This window comes from Solanum dulcamara, chromosome 4 (assembly GCF_947179165.1).
Source record: "Solanum dulcamara chromosome 4, daSolDulc1.2, whole genome shotgun sequence".
Classification (NCBI taxonomy): Eukaryota; Viridiplantae; Streptophyta; class Magnoliopsida; order Solanales; family Solanaceae; genus Solanum; species Solanum dulcamara.
The window spans coordinates 77,294,577-77,311,793 of record NC_077240.1 but is presented as its reverse complement, the minus strand read 5'-3'; the positions used below and the strand labels follow the sequence as shown (position 1 = coordinate 77,311,793).

The 17,217-nt window shown below is 31.8% G+C and overlaps 1 protein-coding gene and 1 pseudogene across 1 annotated transcript; one reads left to right on the top strand and one right to left on the bottom strand.

Moving 5' to 3' along the window:
• Positions 1-5,743: 5,743 nt before the first annotated feature.
• Positions 5,744-11,002, top strand: LOC129887673 (non-specific phospholipase C2). The gene is made up of 5 exons (XM_055962852.1): positions 5,744-6,301; positions 6,993-7,323; positions 8,286-8,609; positions 10,073-10,252; positions 10,484-11,002. The coding sequence occupies exons 1-5, from the start codon at positions 5,837-5,839 to the stop codon at positions 10,789-10,791; spliced, it is 1,608 nt and encodes a 535-aa protein (XP_055818827.1). The 5' UTR covers positions 5,744-5,836; the 3' UTR covers positions 10,792-11,002.
• Positions 10,935-13,352, bottom strand: LOC129887672 (TMV resistance protein N-like; annotated as a pseudogene).
• Between the last annotated feature and the right edge of the window lie 3,865 nt (positions 13,353-17,217).

Below are 17,217 nucleotides of genomic sequence, written 5' to 3'. Positions count from 1 at the left end.
TTCTGCTGGGGTACCATTTACATATGTTACATTGGTTACTATCTATACCTTTATGTCTTTCAAAATTATGGTTACATTCTATTCCTATGTTCATCATGGTACTTAATTGTAAGTCTTCTAAATTTAGCATTCCTCTATCTAATCCTATTTCGTTTACTAGGTTATCTTCTTCTGAATCAGAAGATTCGGATTGGTTCTGTTCTGCTACTTCAACACTTACAATGGAATATATACTTTCAGTATCGGACATACATTTGTCTACATTCAACAGTGTCTCCTGCAGTTCTTCTATTAATCGAGAGTTTCTAGTTCTAATATTATTTCTTTTGGGGCATATATTGGCAAGATGGTCTATACTTCCACATGTATAACATTCTAATTTATTTTTATAGTTTCTATCACTTCTATATTTTCTAACATGTCTATCTCTATTTAGATAGGATTTTCTTGCTGATGATCTTTTTAAGTAGTATTTTTTTTACGTTTATATGGTTTTGGGTTATAATACGTGTGCCTTTTGTGCTTTTTTGGTTTTTGTGGTTTTTTATCATAATTTTGAGTTGTATAAATAACTGATTTACAGAAGTTCATTTCATTTCATTTTAGCTGTTTTTGGATTTGTATATTGGTACATTTTTCTTGTAGTATTTCCATTACATGTTGTATCTTTTGTCCTATTGATCATAAAGCATTTGGGTCTTGTATTACTCCTGCTCTTTTGTACCATCTTTCTTCTATTTCTCTTTATAGAGCTCCAGATAATTTATGAAATATTTTTTTACCTAGTTCGTCATCAAAAGTATTACCACTAACTGTACAATAATAGAAATAATCTTTTAATTTTTTTTTAATATGCATCCAATTTGTGATGCTTAATTGTTCTAATTTTATTACTGCATTTCTTTGTAAGGCTAATAATCCACTCTTTGGATCCTCTCCTGTTAACAAAACATGTATTTTATTAGCAAAATTGTATGGATTTGGTCCTTTCAAATATATAAATAAAAAGATAAGTGGAAGACAAAGTAAAATGACAGAATTTAAATACGATATTTTACGACTTAAATTGTAAAGTTTGCTTAGTACTTAGTTATGGAAAAATAAATAAAATAAATTAGAATGTTTGAGTGACAATAAAAAATGTGAAAATACAATCGTCACTATGCAATAAAGTTTGTTCTTTAACATGATAGTTTTTAAAAAAAAATTAGCAGTACTATTTACTAAAATCATTAAACTTTGCCTTTAATTTCTCATTTCACCCCCTGAATTTTGTTGTGAACTAAAGTTTAATTTTTTAAAAAAGACGGCACCATTGAGTATTTGATAATTCAACAAATCTTATTAAATCACGCTGTCGCTATCCTTAAAACATACACATCGTTCATTCTACTAAATATCACATATTTTTAAATAATAAAGATTTTGAGAAATTTATGTGTACGATTTTTAGGGAGATTTTTCATATTTTTCGAGATTCATTCTATTATATAAGGTAAAAAGTTAAAATAAGTGATTTTAGCCCTTCTAAAATAAATTGATTCTTCAACCCTTTTCACGCACATATAATTGCAAGGAAAAAATAACAAAATTCGATCAAATTTATCATAATTAATTAGTTTCGTACTCTGAAATTTGAAAAAAAATAATCATTGGCTTATCGAATTATCTATCGAACTGTAAAAAAGATTCAACAAAAAAATAAAAATAAAGCCACAAGACCCTTTTCACTGCTGATGAGGTGAACTTTCCTTTATAACACATTTTTTCTTATTTTATGAACTTTTCTTATACATTTACATTAATTTATTACAGTGTGTTAGATATAACTGAATTCATAACTAAATAACAGAAGAAAACATATGCAATTAGATAGAAGATATGATATGGGACGTGTACCTACAAACTTCTATGATGAAAAGATTCAAGAAAATCAATTAGAAACATTACCAAGTCTCCGTACATGTTATTGATAGACAAAATGATGCATTTTCAAGACTACCGCAAATAAAATTGCTTTGCAACATAATTAGAAAATATGAATTTATATGATTACTTCATAGGAAAATACCATAAGGTGTTATAAATTTACACATTAATTTTTTGGAGGTTATAAACATGAAGGGTGTTGGAGTTACATATAATAAGTAGAAATTATGGAAATAATAGATGTGAGTAGGATAAATATTTAAGTGTTGAATTTTGCACTATCAAACAGAAAAAGGAAAAAACGATGGGACTGGGAGTAGCCAAAACAAAAAGTAATGAAAAAGTAATAATATTATTTTATTAGTATATTATAAATGATCATTACAATCACTAATAATGATAATGACTATTGCACTATCTAAACTGAACATTTTAGATGGATATTTAAGAGAATGTAATTAAGAGCCCGGATGGGCTTAAAAAAAGTAACTTTTACGTATAAAGTGCTTTTAGAACTTTGAAGTGCTGAAAGTTATTTTTATAAATAAGCAGTTGAGTGTTTGGATAAAAGTGCTTATGATGTGAATTTTAGGGTTAAAAGAATAAAAAAAGGTAGTTTGAGAATTTAGTTATAATATAAAGGATATAAAAGTAATTTTCATGGTCAAAGAAAATGACTTTAAGCACTTTGGAAAAAAAAGTTAGGAATCCTAACTTTTCATTTCTGACTGACTTTAAGAACTTTATGGCTTAAAGTCAGCATTAGGCAAACACGTCCAAAAGCTAAAAAGGGGTTTTAAGTTGGTTTTGACCAACTTAAAGCCAATCCAAACGGGCTCTAAGAAATGATTTTTAGATTTTCTAACAAATCATACAAATAAATAAAAAATTAAGAAAAAATGTCAAAAATTTGAGAAAAAAGATAAATGCCATTTTTGGGTTTAGAAGCATGCCACATCACCTTTTCTAAGTATATATATATTAGAAAACCTAAAAATTATACATATAGATATATAGATTGATTGTAAATAAATAAAATAAGAAAGAGAAAAACACTTAAATTTTTTTTTTTCATTTTATAATTAGAAGAAGGTCCAAAAGAGGAGAAAAATAAAAATAAATTTATTAAGAGTGGAAATTAGAGAGTTGTGAGTTATGAATAGTTATTCATCGGCATGTGAAGAATTTTAGTTGTAATTATTCCATCACTAATAACATATTTATTTGTACTATATTAAGTAATTTACTTTTATAATAAAATAGTTAATTTAAATAAAAAAAAGTTTTTTAAAAAAGAGAAAAAAGATAATTATGAATAGAGGCTATAAAGAGTGTCACATCACCATGTCTATAATCCTTCTATTTATATATATAGAGAGAGATATTTGTGTAGTTCTTGACTATGTAAATCTACTTAAAGAAATATGATTTTGCACAAATAAAAGATTAGAACTCTGAAAGGCAAGTCAAAGTAGAATATCATGCACAGCATCTCTTAGTTTGTGTCCCAATCTTGTCTCTATTTGAAGTAAAAAAAAAAAAACTTTCGATCTTCTAAAAGCTTGATCAAATAGGATAAAAGTGTATTTTTTTAAAAAAAAAATTGAAAAAATCTATTTTTCTATTAAAAATTTAATCAAACACCTAACTTTTTTAAAATACGCAATCTTTAGGAAAAAAATATATTTTCAACCTGTCAAAAAACTTAACCAAACGTGAAAAATGTTATTTCTCCATTAGCATAAGACAAGTGTTCTACATGACATCCTACGTAACAATTCACGTCATACCTGATAACTTATGTGTATTATGCCTCATAAAATATACATATCTATTTGTTCAATTTGTAGTCGGTGAGATGCAAGCAATGGCAACCTCCATATGCTCTTTTGATGTCACACAACTTTATATTACCCAAAACATAATGACATCTAGTGCACTCCATAAAGATCCAAGTGAGCTTTTCCCTAATTTGTCTTTCTCAATAACATGCGCATGTGGTTGTTTAAATTGGGAGCCTGATTAATGTAAATTCGTACAACATAAGATTCTTTGAGAAAAACGTTTTTTATTAAAGATTTTTTTACGGTTAGGATTTGAAATTAAAATTTCTGATTAAAAAAGTAACAATCTCATTAATTGCACCATAGCTTATTCAGGAGAAAACGTTTAATTTATGAAGAACATACCTTATTTATTGCACCACATATTTAATTTTGATGGTTACTTGGATGATACATATAGTATTTACATTGATTCAAGCACCTGAGGAATTATTGGTTAATATTGGTATAAAAAAAATTAATTTGAAATTAAAGATAAATCTTTAAAAATAGATATTATCAATAAAATCTACCAGATACTCTCATAGAAATGATAAATAATATTTAATATTTTTAAATGCAAACATTATCTTGAGATCAATTTAAATATTTTTAGATTCTTTAAGTATTTAAAGAATAAAGTCTTTAACTCATGAAACAAAATATCATATTGAACGAATATAATATTTAACTTGAATAAAAATATGATAGTTTATTGAATTTGACGAGAAAGATAATTAATAAAAATGTCACATTTAAATGCATCTGTCAATCCTTTGCCGATAAACTTGAAACTCACTTATTATTATCACTAGAACATACCATGGTCTAATTTTCTCCCTTTCTCTCTTTTTAATTAATGATCGTGGTGTTTTGATCAATTAATTTTATTCACTTCAATTAATTTTATGGAATATTTTTTTCCATCAATAACATGTATTAGATAATTTTATCCGTCAATATTAAGATATATGAAAAGAATCAACTAGTGTTTTTAATTTCTCATTCTTCTTTTTTACTCCCTCTGTGTCATATTGCTTTGTCCTTATTGAGTAGTTACACTCCTTAACAAAATTTTATGATTTTAAACAATTCTTTTTTCATAAATTAGTTTTTACAATTGAGTTAGGCCCAATATTCATTTCTTTACAAGATATCATAGGCGAGCTCCCAATCTTGGATTTCTATATTGAATTGCTCATGCATCAAATATCCAGTCCTGAACGTGAGATACTAACTTTTTTGAATTGAGTTAGACTAAAGATTCAATTTTTTATGCTAGGTGATTCAATTACGTCTTTTTCTAAATTTTTTTTTTCTTGAGCAGGGTGTCCATCGGGAACAGTTTATCTACCTCTGAAGTAAAGATAAGATCTGCGTATACTCTATCTTCTTCAGATCACTTTGTATGACTGCACTAAATAAAGATAAGATCTATGTACACTTTATCATCCTCAGACCTATTTTGTGCTACTACATTAAGAGTATCATGATAATACTTATGTACAACAACATACTAGTGAAATCTCATAAGTGAGGTATGGAGATAGTAGAGTGTAAAAATAATAGCAACTAACAAAGAAAGTAGTGCAAAGCTAACAAAAAAAAAACAAGAACAACAAAATAGTGTGATAATCGAAACACTATAAATAACATACAAAAACAAAAATTATATTAATACGGCTAGTACAACTACTAACACCAATTAGTCTAAATCCTCAAAAAGCAAAACAATCCTCCATTACAACCACTAAGTTTCTACCTAACACGCGACTTTCATACCCTCATATCTAAGATTATATTATCGATAAATTAAAGATCCATCATATATCCTATTTATATAATTCAATTACTTATAATTTTGATTCGGAAGTTTCTTCATTTTTAAAATTTTGAACTTTACCATCTCTAATTAAAAATAAAAATATTACAAAATTTATCTAGATCACACTATTTAGTGAGATAACATTAAAAAAGATATTTGTGATTCCCAACTAACAAAGCAATAAAAATCCACAACTCTCCAGCTATAAATTCCAAGTTCCACTCAGTTTCACGGACCACTACTGCTACACCCCCACCCAATGTCACCCAAAAATCACACCACTAAATCGCCGGCAACGGTGTTCGTCGCCGGACTACTAATTTTCCTAATTCTAATAGAGAACCACCACTATAATTGGGCTGCTACTGCATCCTCGAGCAGCAGCCCAGTAAAAACGGTAGTGGTTCTCGTAATGGAGAACAGATCGTTCGACCACATGTTAGGTTGGATGAAGAAGCTGAACCCAGAAATCAACGGCGTAGATGGTTCCGAATCGAACCCAATTTCAACAGAGGATCCAAAATCCCGTCGGATTTTCTTCGGAGATCAATCTCATTACGTTGATCCTGATCCAGGACATTCATTTCAAGCAATACGTGAACAGATATTTGGATCAAATGACAGTTCAAAAAAACCAGCACCTATGAATGGGTTTGCTCAACAAGCTCTTTCTATGGATTCTAATATGCCTGAACAGGTCATGAATGGCTTCCACCCTGATATGGTAAGTATTCACTATATCACTACTACACTTACTTCGATTTTTCTCGAGGATTAATTTGATTAATTTTTACATTGAATCGAACTAGATAATCTCTATATTTTAAAACTAAAGTTAGAAATTCAACAATTACATGATAAAGTATGGAATTCTAAATTAAAAATGTTCATAGTTAATTGTTAAAAGTATTAAGAAAAATCATTTATATTCTCAAATAGTTAAATCTTTGTTTGAATGGTTGTTATTATTTTATATGTATGTTGTAATGGATTGTAGTGTTTTAAAGAACATAATGTTTAAATAAATTATATCGTTTTCACCGTTATATAATGTTATACATATATAATTTGAATAATATCTCTCCCATTTAAGGGTCATTTTTTGTACTCTAATGCGTAAAAGCGCTTCTTTGATGCAATTAAAATATTTGAAAGTTAAAAAATGACAATAAAAAAAAAAGCTATTTGACTCTCGAAATTTGAAACATACCATACAAATTGAGATAAATGAGAGAAAAACTTCTAGGATGTGTGATGTTTAGAGAAGAATCGGACCAATATGGATCTATTATGCAGCCTTTTCTGTATTTTTGTAAGCCACATTATTTGAATCCGTGATATTTTGATCATATAAGAGTAATTTTACCAATTACATTAATGCTTCGGTTCAATTATTAACTAATGTTGTTGTTCAGGTAGCAGTATACAAAACGCTGGTATCGGAATTTGCGGTGTTCGACCGGTGGTTTGCGTCGGTGCCGGCATCGACTCAGCCGAATCGTCTCTACGTTCACTCCGGCACATCTCACGGCGCCACCTCAAACATCGCGTCGCTGTTAGCCAAAGGTTACCCACAGAGAACGATCTTCGAGAATCTCGACGACGCCGGAATAAATTTTGGAATCTATTACCAGAATATTCCGGCGACTCTGTTTTACCTGAATTTAAGAAAGCTCAAGTACGTCGGAAAATTCCATCCTTATGATCTCACATTCAAAAGTGATGCCAAATCTGGAAAGCTACCAGGTATTCTAATTTACGTGACATTTTTTTTATTTCTTTCCCGAAAGTTAATTTTTGACTAATTTTTAAATTAAATAAAATAGAATTTAATATTTTAAAATTAAATTTAGATATTCAAATACCGTATGAAAATATTATAAGTGGCAAATTTCTTCCTATCAATACGATATATTTTCTTTTAAAAAATTTAACCTTATCAATACGATATATTAAAAATGGTATAAAAATACTCTTCATCTATCTATTAATCCTAAAATGCTCTTGACATCCACATTTAGGTCCAAAAATGATCTTTTCTTTAATGGAAAAGGGCATGAGGGACATTTTTGTACCATTTTCAATAGTTAGAGGGTATTTTAGGCTCTTTTCCATAATTAAAATTATGTTAAATAAATTTTAATTTATAATTAATTTTAAATAATTAAATTATAACCAATAGATGATCGCCACGTGTTTAAAAAAAATTATTTAATTAAAATTATGTTAAAAAAATATTGATTTATAATTAATTTTAAATAATTGAATTGTAACTAATAGATGACTGACACATGTTTAAAAAAATTATTCAAATTATTTAATTAAAATTATGTTAGACATTTTAGGCTCAATAGATGAATGAGAGATATTTTTGTACTATTTTCAATAGTTCGAGAGCATTTTAGACCTTTTTATAATCATTTTCTGATTTGTTTAGTTACCAAATCAAAAGCTAAGTCTTTTTTTTTTAAAGAGAGAAAAACTAAATAATTACATATTATTTAGTTAAAAACTTAAATAAATAAGTGTTTAAAGTTTGTTAAAATGATGTTTGTACATGCAATTTTACTTTAAAAAAAATTAAAGTTTGGTGAATAAAAGAAAAATATCACGAAACCTTGAAAAACAATTGAAAATAAATTTTAAAAAATTAATCAAAATCCGTGGCTAGACGGAAAGCTAAATTTGGCACTCTGGCCTATTACCAGGATATGTTGTGGTGGAGCAGCGATACATGGACTCAAAGTTACAACCGGCTAACGATGATCATCCATCACACGATGTTTATCAAGGACAAATGTTCGTAAAGGAGGTGTACGAGACCCTAAGGAAAAGCCCACAATGGAACCAAACCCTTTTCATCATTACCTACGATGAGCATGGTGGGTTCTTTGATCACGTCCCTACACCTGTCAGTGGGGTCCCTAGCCCGGATGGAATTGTAGGACCCGACCCGTTTGATTTCAAGTTTGATAGATTGGGTGTTAGAGTTCCTACTATAATGATCTCTCCTTGGATCGAGAAGGGCACAGGTACGTTTATTTGATTTTAAGTTGATACGAAATTTTAAAAAAATAGAAATAAGGTGTGGTCTTAAATTAAAAATATGTATAATATGTTAAAATGTCATTTAATCTTGTGGATTGTTTTTTTAAATATGTTATGTGAAAAGTTGAAATTCAAGATATATTTTTGAAATCGATTAAAAAGGAAAGTAAAACAAACAAATTAAAATCGAGAGAGTAAAATATTGTGTTAACTCTCTTTTTCCTTCTATTTTATATTACATTTTTTTTATACTCTCAGATCATATGTAATATAATTGTTTGTACTAAATAGAATTAATAACATGACTAATAAGATAACGAGATTGTGACAAGTAAGTTAGCTCTAGTGATTGAGCATTTTTACCATCAATTTCGCTCACATGGGAGAATAAGTGAGAATACTGTAAATCCTCCTAATAAAATGAGGTGAGAAATATATAATAAGACTACTAAAATGCTATAATATGTTAAATTATGCTAATCGTAAACATTTTACCTCAACTCTAACTCCATTATTCTGGGGAAAAAATAAAAAATATTTGAAATTTATAGAAAATACCTAATTTATAATTTTGGACTTTTAGATCTCATTACACATCAGAATAAAATATAAGCACTAAAATACACAACTAGAATAATGAATTAATTTCCACTAAAAGAAGAGATAATTAGTCAAAAAGTGCACAATCCCGCCGTATTGCTATATGACCTTTGAAGTCACTTGTTCCCATTTGCATCTATCCAACATCTAAATAGTCAAGTTTTTTTTCCTTAACCATCTTGTTTCCGAGATTCAATTAATTTAAATTTATATGGATAGGATTTATGTTAGAAAAAAAATTATTAAAAATTTCTGTATTTTCAAAATTCAAACTTAAAACGTAATCCCTTATGAGAGTGAAATAATCCTATTCGTCCTACTTAATGGACTAATGGTGTATATATTAGAGTCATATATACTCAATATTTGGCAATAAATGAATGCCTATCTATGTGTCAACAAGTCACACTATCACTTGTTGGATAGCTTAACTTCACAACTTTTATAAATGGTTTTGGACCCCCCAAAAGAAAAAACTTCTATTAATGGTGTGTGTGAAATGCTTTTAATTAATCCAAAGTTAATTAATGTGCCCCTACATCCCACCTCTTGTGATCATAAATGAGTGATGTTTTAGAGAAAAAGATGTGTGCAAAAGGTGGTCCTTAACACAAATAATTTCCTTGACTTATGTCTCACATGAAAACCATAACATGAATAATTTCTTTGACTAATGTTACACATAAAAAACCAACACAAATAATTTTTCTGCGGGTGCACTCTGAGACTCTGCTAATATGAGATACTTTGTGCATTAGGCTCTCACCTTATGTCACACATAAAAACCAACTCGAATTTGAAAATATGACAAACTATTTATTTATTTATTTTCATTTTTTTTTTGCAGTTGTTCATGGTCCTAATGGCTCTCCGTTTCCGACGTCGGAATATGAACATTCATCGATTCCGGCAACGGTGAAGAAGATCTTTGATTTGCCATCACCTTTTCTTACTAAAAGAGATGCATGGGCTGGCACTTTTGAACGCATTCTACATATTAGAAAGGAGCCCAGAACTGATTGCCCTGGTTAGTCATTTTTCTTAATCTCCGTGTCAATTTAAATTAATGGGATACTTACCAATATATATACCGTTTGGCCAACTAGTATATGTACAAAAATGGCCAAAATATACACAACATATACAGTGGTTATATGTATATTACGTGTATATTATATGTATAGTATGTATAAGTACTATTGATTGTCTTACTTTGCTCCTCAAACATTATGGACCTAACTTTGTGTTCTCTCCACAGAGAAACTTCCAACTCCAACAAAGATCAGAAAGGGAGAAGCAAATGAAGATGCAAACATAAGTGAATTCCAGCAAGAGCTAGTTCAACTCGCCGCGGTGCTAAAAGGAGATCATCTCCTAACAAGCTATCCAGAAAAGATAGGAAAGGGAATGACTGTAAGACAAGGGAAAGCTTATATGGAAGATGCCGTAAAACGCTTCTTTGAAGCTGGATTTGCTGCCAAGAAAATTGGTGTTGATGAAGAACATATTGTACAAATGAGGCCTTCACTCACTACAAGATCATCATCTACTAATTTGCACCCTTAATATCTATGTAATCAAATGAAATAATGTACAAATATATCACACTCAAATATGGTATTGTTGAAGCCATTTTATCATGTAATTATATGGTAGAAAGGTGCATTACAATTACAAGTGTTCTAAGTACCTCCTCCCCATGTAAAGTGTTAAAAGCTTATATTTCTTAGAGGAGGAGCAACTGGCTTCATTGGTGACGGAGTCATGATGTTCACTATTTTCACATCTGTTGGTTCATCATCACTTTCCCTCATTTTTAACAAGGTCTCAACAAGCTCAGGCTCATCTTTATACAATAAACGACATCCAAACTACTACATTTCTCCAGAAAAGGATAACGTAATGAGCCTATAGTCATTTGGTGTTTTCCCATTTGCCTTAGATGTATTCCATAACCCCGAAAAAGGTACCAAGAAGAAATGAATAGTAGGTTCAGTATCACATTTTGTATTGCAGGATGAGTTTAGTTCCAAGGTCATCCACGACATCCCATCATCACATAACGGAATCAAGTGAGCTGTGATGTCAATTAGTTCACTAGAGTAACATACAGCAAATCCCAAGAAGTTATCAGGTACATACCAATTTTCAGGCAAATTGACAGATACACTTGTATCCATTCCCTGATGGTGGAACCAAGTTGGGATCTTCTCCTCGGGATGCTCAATCGTAAACAATCTAATTAATGACAAGGAATCTGAATCAGAGATGTCATGCTGCAACGAAACGATCTTCTGAGACAAGGAATGTGGAGATGAAATATCCCGCATTACACTGTCTAACATGTGAATCTCTGATTCCACTTTTATGCTTCCGATGATCTTTGGATAACTTTCTAAACTAGAGCACCTCCATGTCCAGATACATTTAAAGGAATCGATGTACATACATGGAAACCTCTTAAGGCGTTCACAGCTATACAAGCTTATAAGTGAGTGAGCTTTTCGAAAAATCCCAAGGAATGATGAACCTCTTCAAGATTCATACAATCTATCAGATGCAAAAAATACAAATTAGGCATCCATATGAAGTCTGGCAACTCTTTAAGCCTTGGGCAGTTCGATACATCCAAGTATCGAAGACCACCAAGTTGGGATATGCTTCGAGGCAAATGCTCAAAGTTATTTCCATCAAGATGCAATTGTTTCAAAGAGGATAAGGATCCAATGTCTTCCGGAAGTCCTCCATCCATTAGATTGCAGTAACTGAGCTCCAAATCTTCCAATGAGCGTAATCCGTTGTTCACCTGAGGGAACTCTTTAAGATTAGGACAATCTGATAAGTACAAGAGTCTAAGAGCACCAAGTTGAGCTATGCTTCGAGGCAAATGCTCAAAACTATTTCCAGTGAGATACAACTTTTTCAAAGAGGATAAGGATCCAATGTCTTCCGGAAGTCCTCCATCTATTAGATTGCAGTAACCGAGATCCAAATCTTCCAATGAGCGTAACCCTTCGTTCACTTGTGGGAACACAAAGAACACTCCATCATCGAGTCCTACTTCTGAACTTCTTTTCACATAACTCAAGAATTTAAGCTAGTTCAAGCGGACAATGGAAGATGGAGGTCGTGAAATTAGAGTGCATTTGGCATCAAACTTCTCCAAGTTTAATAGTCACCTATCTCTTTAGGCAAGCTTTCAAGTTTTGAGCAGTACGACACGTCTAGCTCAAGCTTTTCAACATGCAAATGCTGCTTGGAAGAGACACAAGGTTTTTCATATCTTTTAATTTTTAAATTTAGCTTGGTAATATGAGTTGTGTACTGCATAGATGATGGTAGTTCCCTTATCCCAGAGCATTCCATCTTAATCTTCAACTCCGGCTTCATTCTTCCGAGGATTTCTGGAAATTTCTCTAAACTATAGCAATCATGTAGATAGAGATATTCAAGAGATTCCCCGCTAACAATGGAAACCTCTTAAGGAGTGTACAAAAACACAAATATAACAAATTGAGTTTTCTAGAACATTCCAACGAACAGTGAACCTCTTCAAGATTACTACTATATGATAGATTCAAATACTCCAAATTTGGCATCCCCGTGAAATCTGGTGTTTGCATCAGGTTTGTAGAGTAGCTGAGATCTAGTGTCCTTAGAGACGACAAATACTGTTAGATCACAGAAAGAATGAGAAGTCTAACCTAAAATGGGAAAAACAAAGTGTTGAACTCTGAATGATGTAGAAAACTTATACAATATACAACAACATACCCGATGTGATCCACAAATGGGGTCTAGGGAGGGTGGACGTATGCAGACCTTAGACAAAAGAAAAAGGAAATGACATTCAGCTATTGTACCTTTGTTCCAGTCCATAAATGATGCAACGCCAAGCTGAACCGGAGATTAAGATGAACAAGCCTTTTGGGTTCAAAATTTTCTGGCAATGACTCCCAAGGATAGTGGTAAAAGGCAAACCAACGCAAGCTATTGGGCAGGTACTCAATGGAATCATCATGTATATGAAAACCACCGATGTATAATATTCTAAGCCTTTTCATATTTTTCATGGCTTTTTTGCTAAAGCATATTTTTTGAATATATTGTAGCCAGATTGCTTCCATTGCTTTTGTCCCCTGATAAAAAGGATCATTAGTCTACATAGTATAACTTCGAATGTTTGTATAAAATTTGCACAACAACAACAACATGCCCAGTGGGGTCTGGGGAGGGTGGAGTGTATGCAGATCTTACCATTATTTTAAAGAAAGAGAGGTTGTTTTTGATAGATCCTCAACTCAAGAAAAAACGTTCAAAGTAGTATAGAGAAAGAAACAACAGAAATGAAGATAGTCATGGCAAAATACAATAGACAACCTGACAAATCATCCTAAACAGTAGTCATAACAAAATAAAGCGATAATCAAAGCGTAAAATAAAACCACAGATAATAACCAAACTCAAAGGACAAGAGACTACAAGAGTAAAACTACAAATAATAGTATAGAAGTATAAGAGAAACAACACTCAACTATCTAACTAACCTCCTATGTAAGGTTATGTCCTCGGTAAGCTGAGGTTATGTCATGTCATGTTTAATTGTCTCTCTCCAATACTTCTTCGGCCTACCTCTAAAAGTGTAATATTAGTTAGGTCTTTCTAAGGAAATGTGTCACTTAAGATAAATATTGTATGAGAGTATAATCAAAGAGAGCTCCAGTTCATTTATGAACAATATGTTGATACTATAGCTATAGTACATAAAGTAAATAAGAAGTATGCTGAGAAGATAACAAAATGAGGGACCTCTGGATGGACATGGACAGAAAAATCCTAATTTAGTTAGTAATGATATACTTACTTTACATGAATAATTTATGTGTGGGATACTTAAAAGCCAGTCAACAAACTTCAACACATGGCAGATCATGTACATTCTCAACTGTGGTTGAAAACTATTAAACCAGAGGTGTAACTGGAACAAAAAAGGAAGTTGTATGGGATGCCAAGTTGAAATATGTGAAACATGGGCTGAAAGTGCTCATCCACTTTCTCTAACTCTTATGATCTAACCTCTTCTCTTTAGCCTACTAACACTTAGCTTCTAGGTTCCCATATTCGTAACTTAGTTGAAGGAAACTTGAACTATAATAGGAGACTCATGATTATCTATATGCAACTCCCTTCGACACAATTCTTATGGATACTAAATAGAAAGACAAACTCACATCCAGCCTTCTCCACATTAGCAGCTAAAGGATACTAACTAGTCACCCAAAGCAACTCATAAAATTAGAGCCTCATACAACTCTATGCTATCTCAGATACACATTTTAAGCCTCTTCTTACCAAATGGCTTAGCTCTCAATTCACTATTTACATCTGAGGGTCACATAACCCCCATTCGTAATACACACTCCTAGCAAGTTAATATCTTAATCTCTCGCATACGCCATGTCAAGCCTACTAAATCAAATCTTAAAACTAGCACTATCACACTTATTCATTACACCTTATTACTCGCCTTATAGATACTTCACTCTAGTTACAGGCCTTAATCAACCACCATTCTCACTATTTGAGTTCTACTTCTCTAACTCTCCCCTTCTAACTCTAGGATCATCCTACTAATTATAGGTCACAATGCCTCCAATCACATTCTGTCGGATGGTAACACTAATCATTTAGAGACATAACTTCTCCATCAAAGATAATATCTGAATCAAGGTTTACAGAAGATAGTCTGGGATACATCTTGCTCTGGCTCAACGCACAATTCATATGAATAAGAGTGCCTTCTTTCGAATCAATAGACTTAAGCACACTAATCGGCTCCTCACAAGCCTGGTGCAGTCCCTTTACTTTATCAAGACTTTATCTTAACTCATCAACAAAAACCTCAGATTTAATGTTCCAACTACCTTGAGTATGAGGGGTAGTCAGATGAATTTGAGCAACGCACGAATTAGAAGAGAACTTTTATAGAATTAAACTCTATCGTACGAACTCAGAATATGAAAGAAGTGAAACAATTCCTAATGTCCTATAGCCTCCTGAGTATAAGTGTGATGCAACACACCCATAAACAAGACTCTACTAGATACGACTTCATATACTCTCTAGGACTCTTGAACTATGTACTCTGATACCAAGTTTGTCACGCCCAAAGAGGGTACCCTAGATGTGGCGGCATTCAGAAACCATTACTGGTTCCCAAGCGAACCATTTGGCCTGATCACACATCCGTTCATTCATTCAAGCACTTAAAATAAAGGGATAATTAGGTGGACAATTCCAATCAACAATCTAACTCAAGGAAGAAAGGCTATGGGCCAAAAAATCGAACTCCAATCTATGTCATTAAAATAGTCTGACAAGAACAATTCAAGGAAATAAAATACTCAATCAACCCATCACTATCTAATCTATGAAGCCTCTATCACTATTATCTAATTGGTGCCAATGACAGGTTCATGGCTACCTCAAATCAGAATAAAAAGACTAAACTTAACGCAAGAATAACATAAGTGGTAACCTCCAAATGTAGGGGAGAACTCATTAATAAGCTGAGTGTGAACAGGTCCTCAACGATGCACCTATTGATGATCCGTTAAACCTGTCTCTGCATCATGTAATGATGCAAGTCCAAATGGACGTCAGTACGTGGAATGTATGAGTATGTAATATGGCAAAATGAAACATGCATAAGGTAGAATAACATCAACTCAAGTTACTCAATCACGTGTAAGGAACTCAATCACGATATCATAAGTCTAAAGAAAGAGTAAGGTTTAGACAAAGACTAATCATATACAATCCAATCCAATCCAATCATTAGAGTACTATCAAGACCAATCTGGATCAACTCTAAAAATACTCATGTCGACTCAGAGGACTTAACTCGATAAATGTGCAAATTAGAATTTAGTAATGCCTTTCAGATCGACTCAATCATCTACAATCTCAATCAAACCAATCACATCATGCACAATCCACTCAATTTGAGAGTTTCTCTAACCGACAACCATCACCTATGAGCCAGTGATGTACAATAAAGTAGTGTCATTGCTTACACCCGTCTAATACTTTGCCAGGGTAAGGGACAAATCACTATCATTGGATCCACAATTTATCAAAGTACATCATTTTGGGACTTAAGAGGTTTAACCCTCCATCCTACACTGCCTATGTAGTTCATGAGATTCGAGTAGAGACTATACTTTTACCCAATTCGATGCTCAATAATCCTCCTAAGACTCAATATGTTCATATCTATCAGGTAAGATATTCAAGTCATCTCATCTGGTCTCATTGGACCCCTTTTTCAACTCATTCCCTCTATCAAATCAATCTTTTCAACTAATCAATTTCCCAATCGTTCTCAAATCATTTAGTTATGACGGGTTTTAGACAATCATTTATGACAACATACAAGACTATCAATTCGCCAACACTATCAATCATCATGCTCACATTCCAATCACAAGCATGCATTCACAGTTCAAGGCTCTAGACTAAATCCTTAATCATGATATGCTCTTTCAAATCAATTCAATCAAATCCACTCATTTAAATACTCAACTCTTTTAAATCTCTTTAAAAACATGCAATCTCGACTCAAAATAATGCATAGAGAAATCATGATCACAATACTGTTATAATCTTAAAGACTCTTTCCAATTCAACCCGGGCTCGGCTCATGCTCAAATCATCAAGTTCTTTTAGTAATATATATATATATATATATATATTCAAAATAATAAAAAACTTTCAAAGACTCCTTAGACTCAACTCATGTGAAAACTTAAACTCTTATAAAATTATTGCTCAAAATCAAATATAATCATTAATTAGGATTCATATGAATGAAGACATGCATGTATCCAAATCAAATACTCAACCCATGAACAACATCAATACGTATTTAAATAAGTACAAGAAACTCAAGAGACAATAGATAAATCAAGAATTTAATTCAGAGAACTCGAA

Bases quoted from the DNA above. Each gene is read 5' to 3' on its own strand.
- LOC129887673 (XM_055962852.1), top strand. From the start codon at position 5,837: ATGTCACCCAAAAATCACACCACTAAATCGCCGGCAACGGTGTTCGTC. The intron at 7,324-8,285 runs GTATTCTAATTT...GCCTATTACCAG, and splicing joins CAAATCTGGAAAGCTACCAG to GATATGTTGTGGTGGAGCAG. The intron at 8,610-10,072 runs GTACGTTTATTT...TTTTTTTTGCAG, and splicing joins TTGGATCGAGAAGGGCACAG to TTGTTCATGGTCCTAATGGC.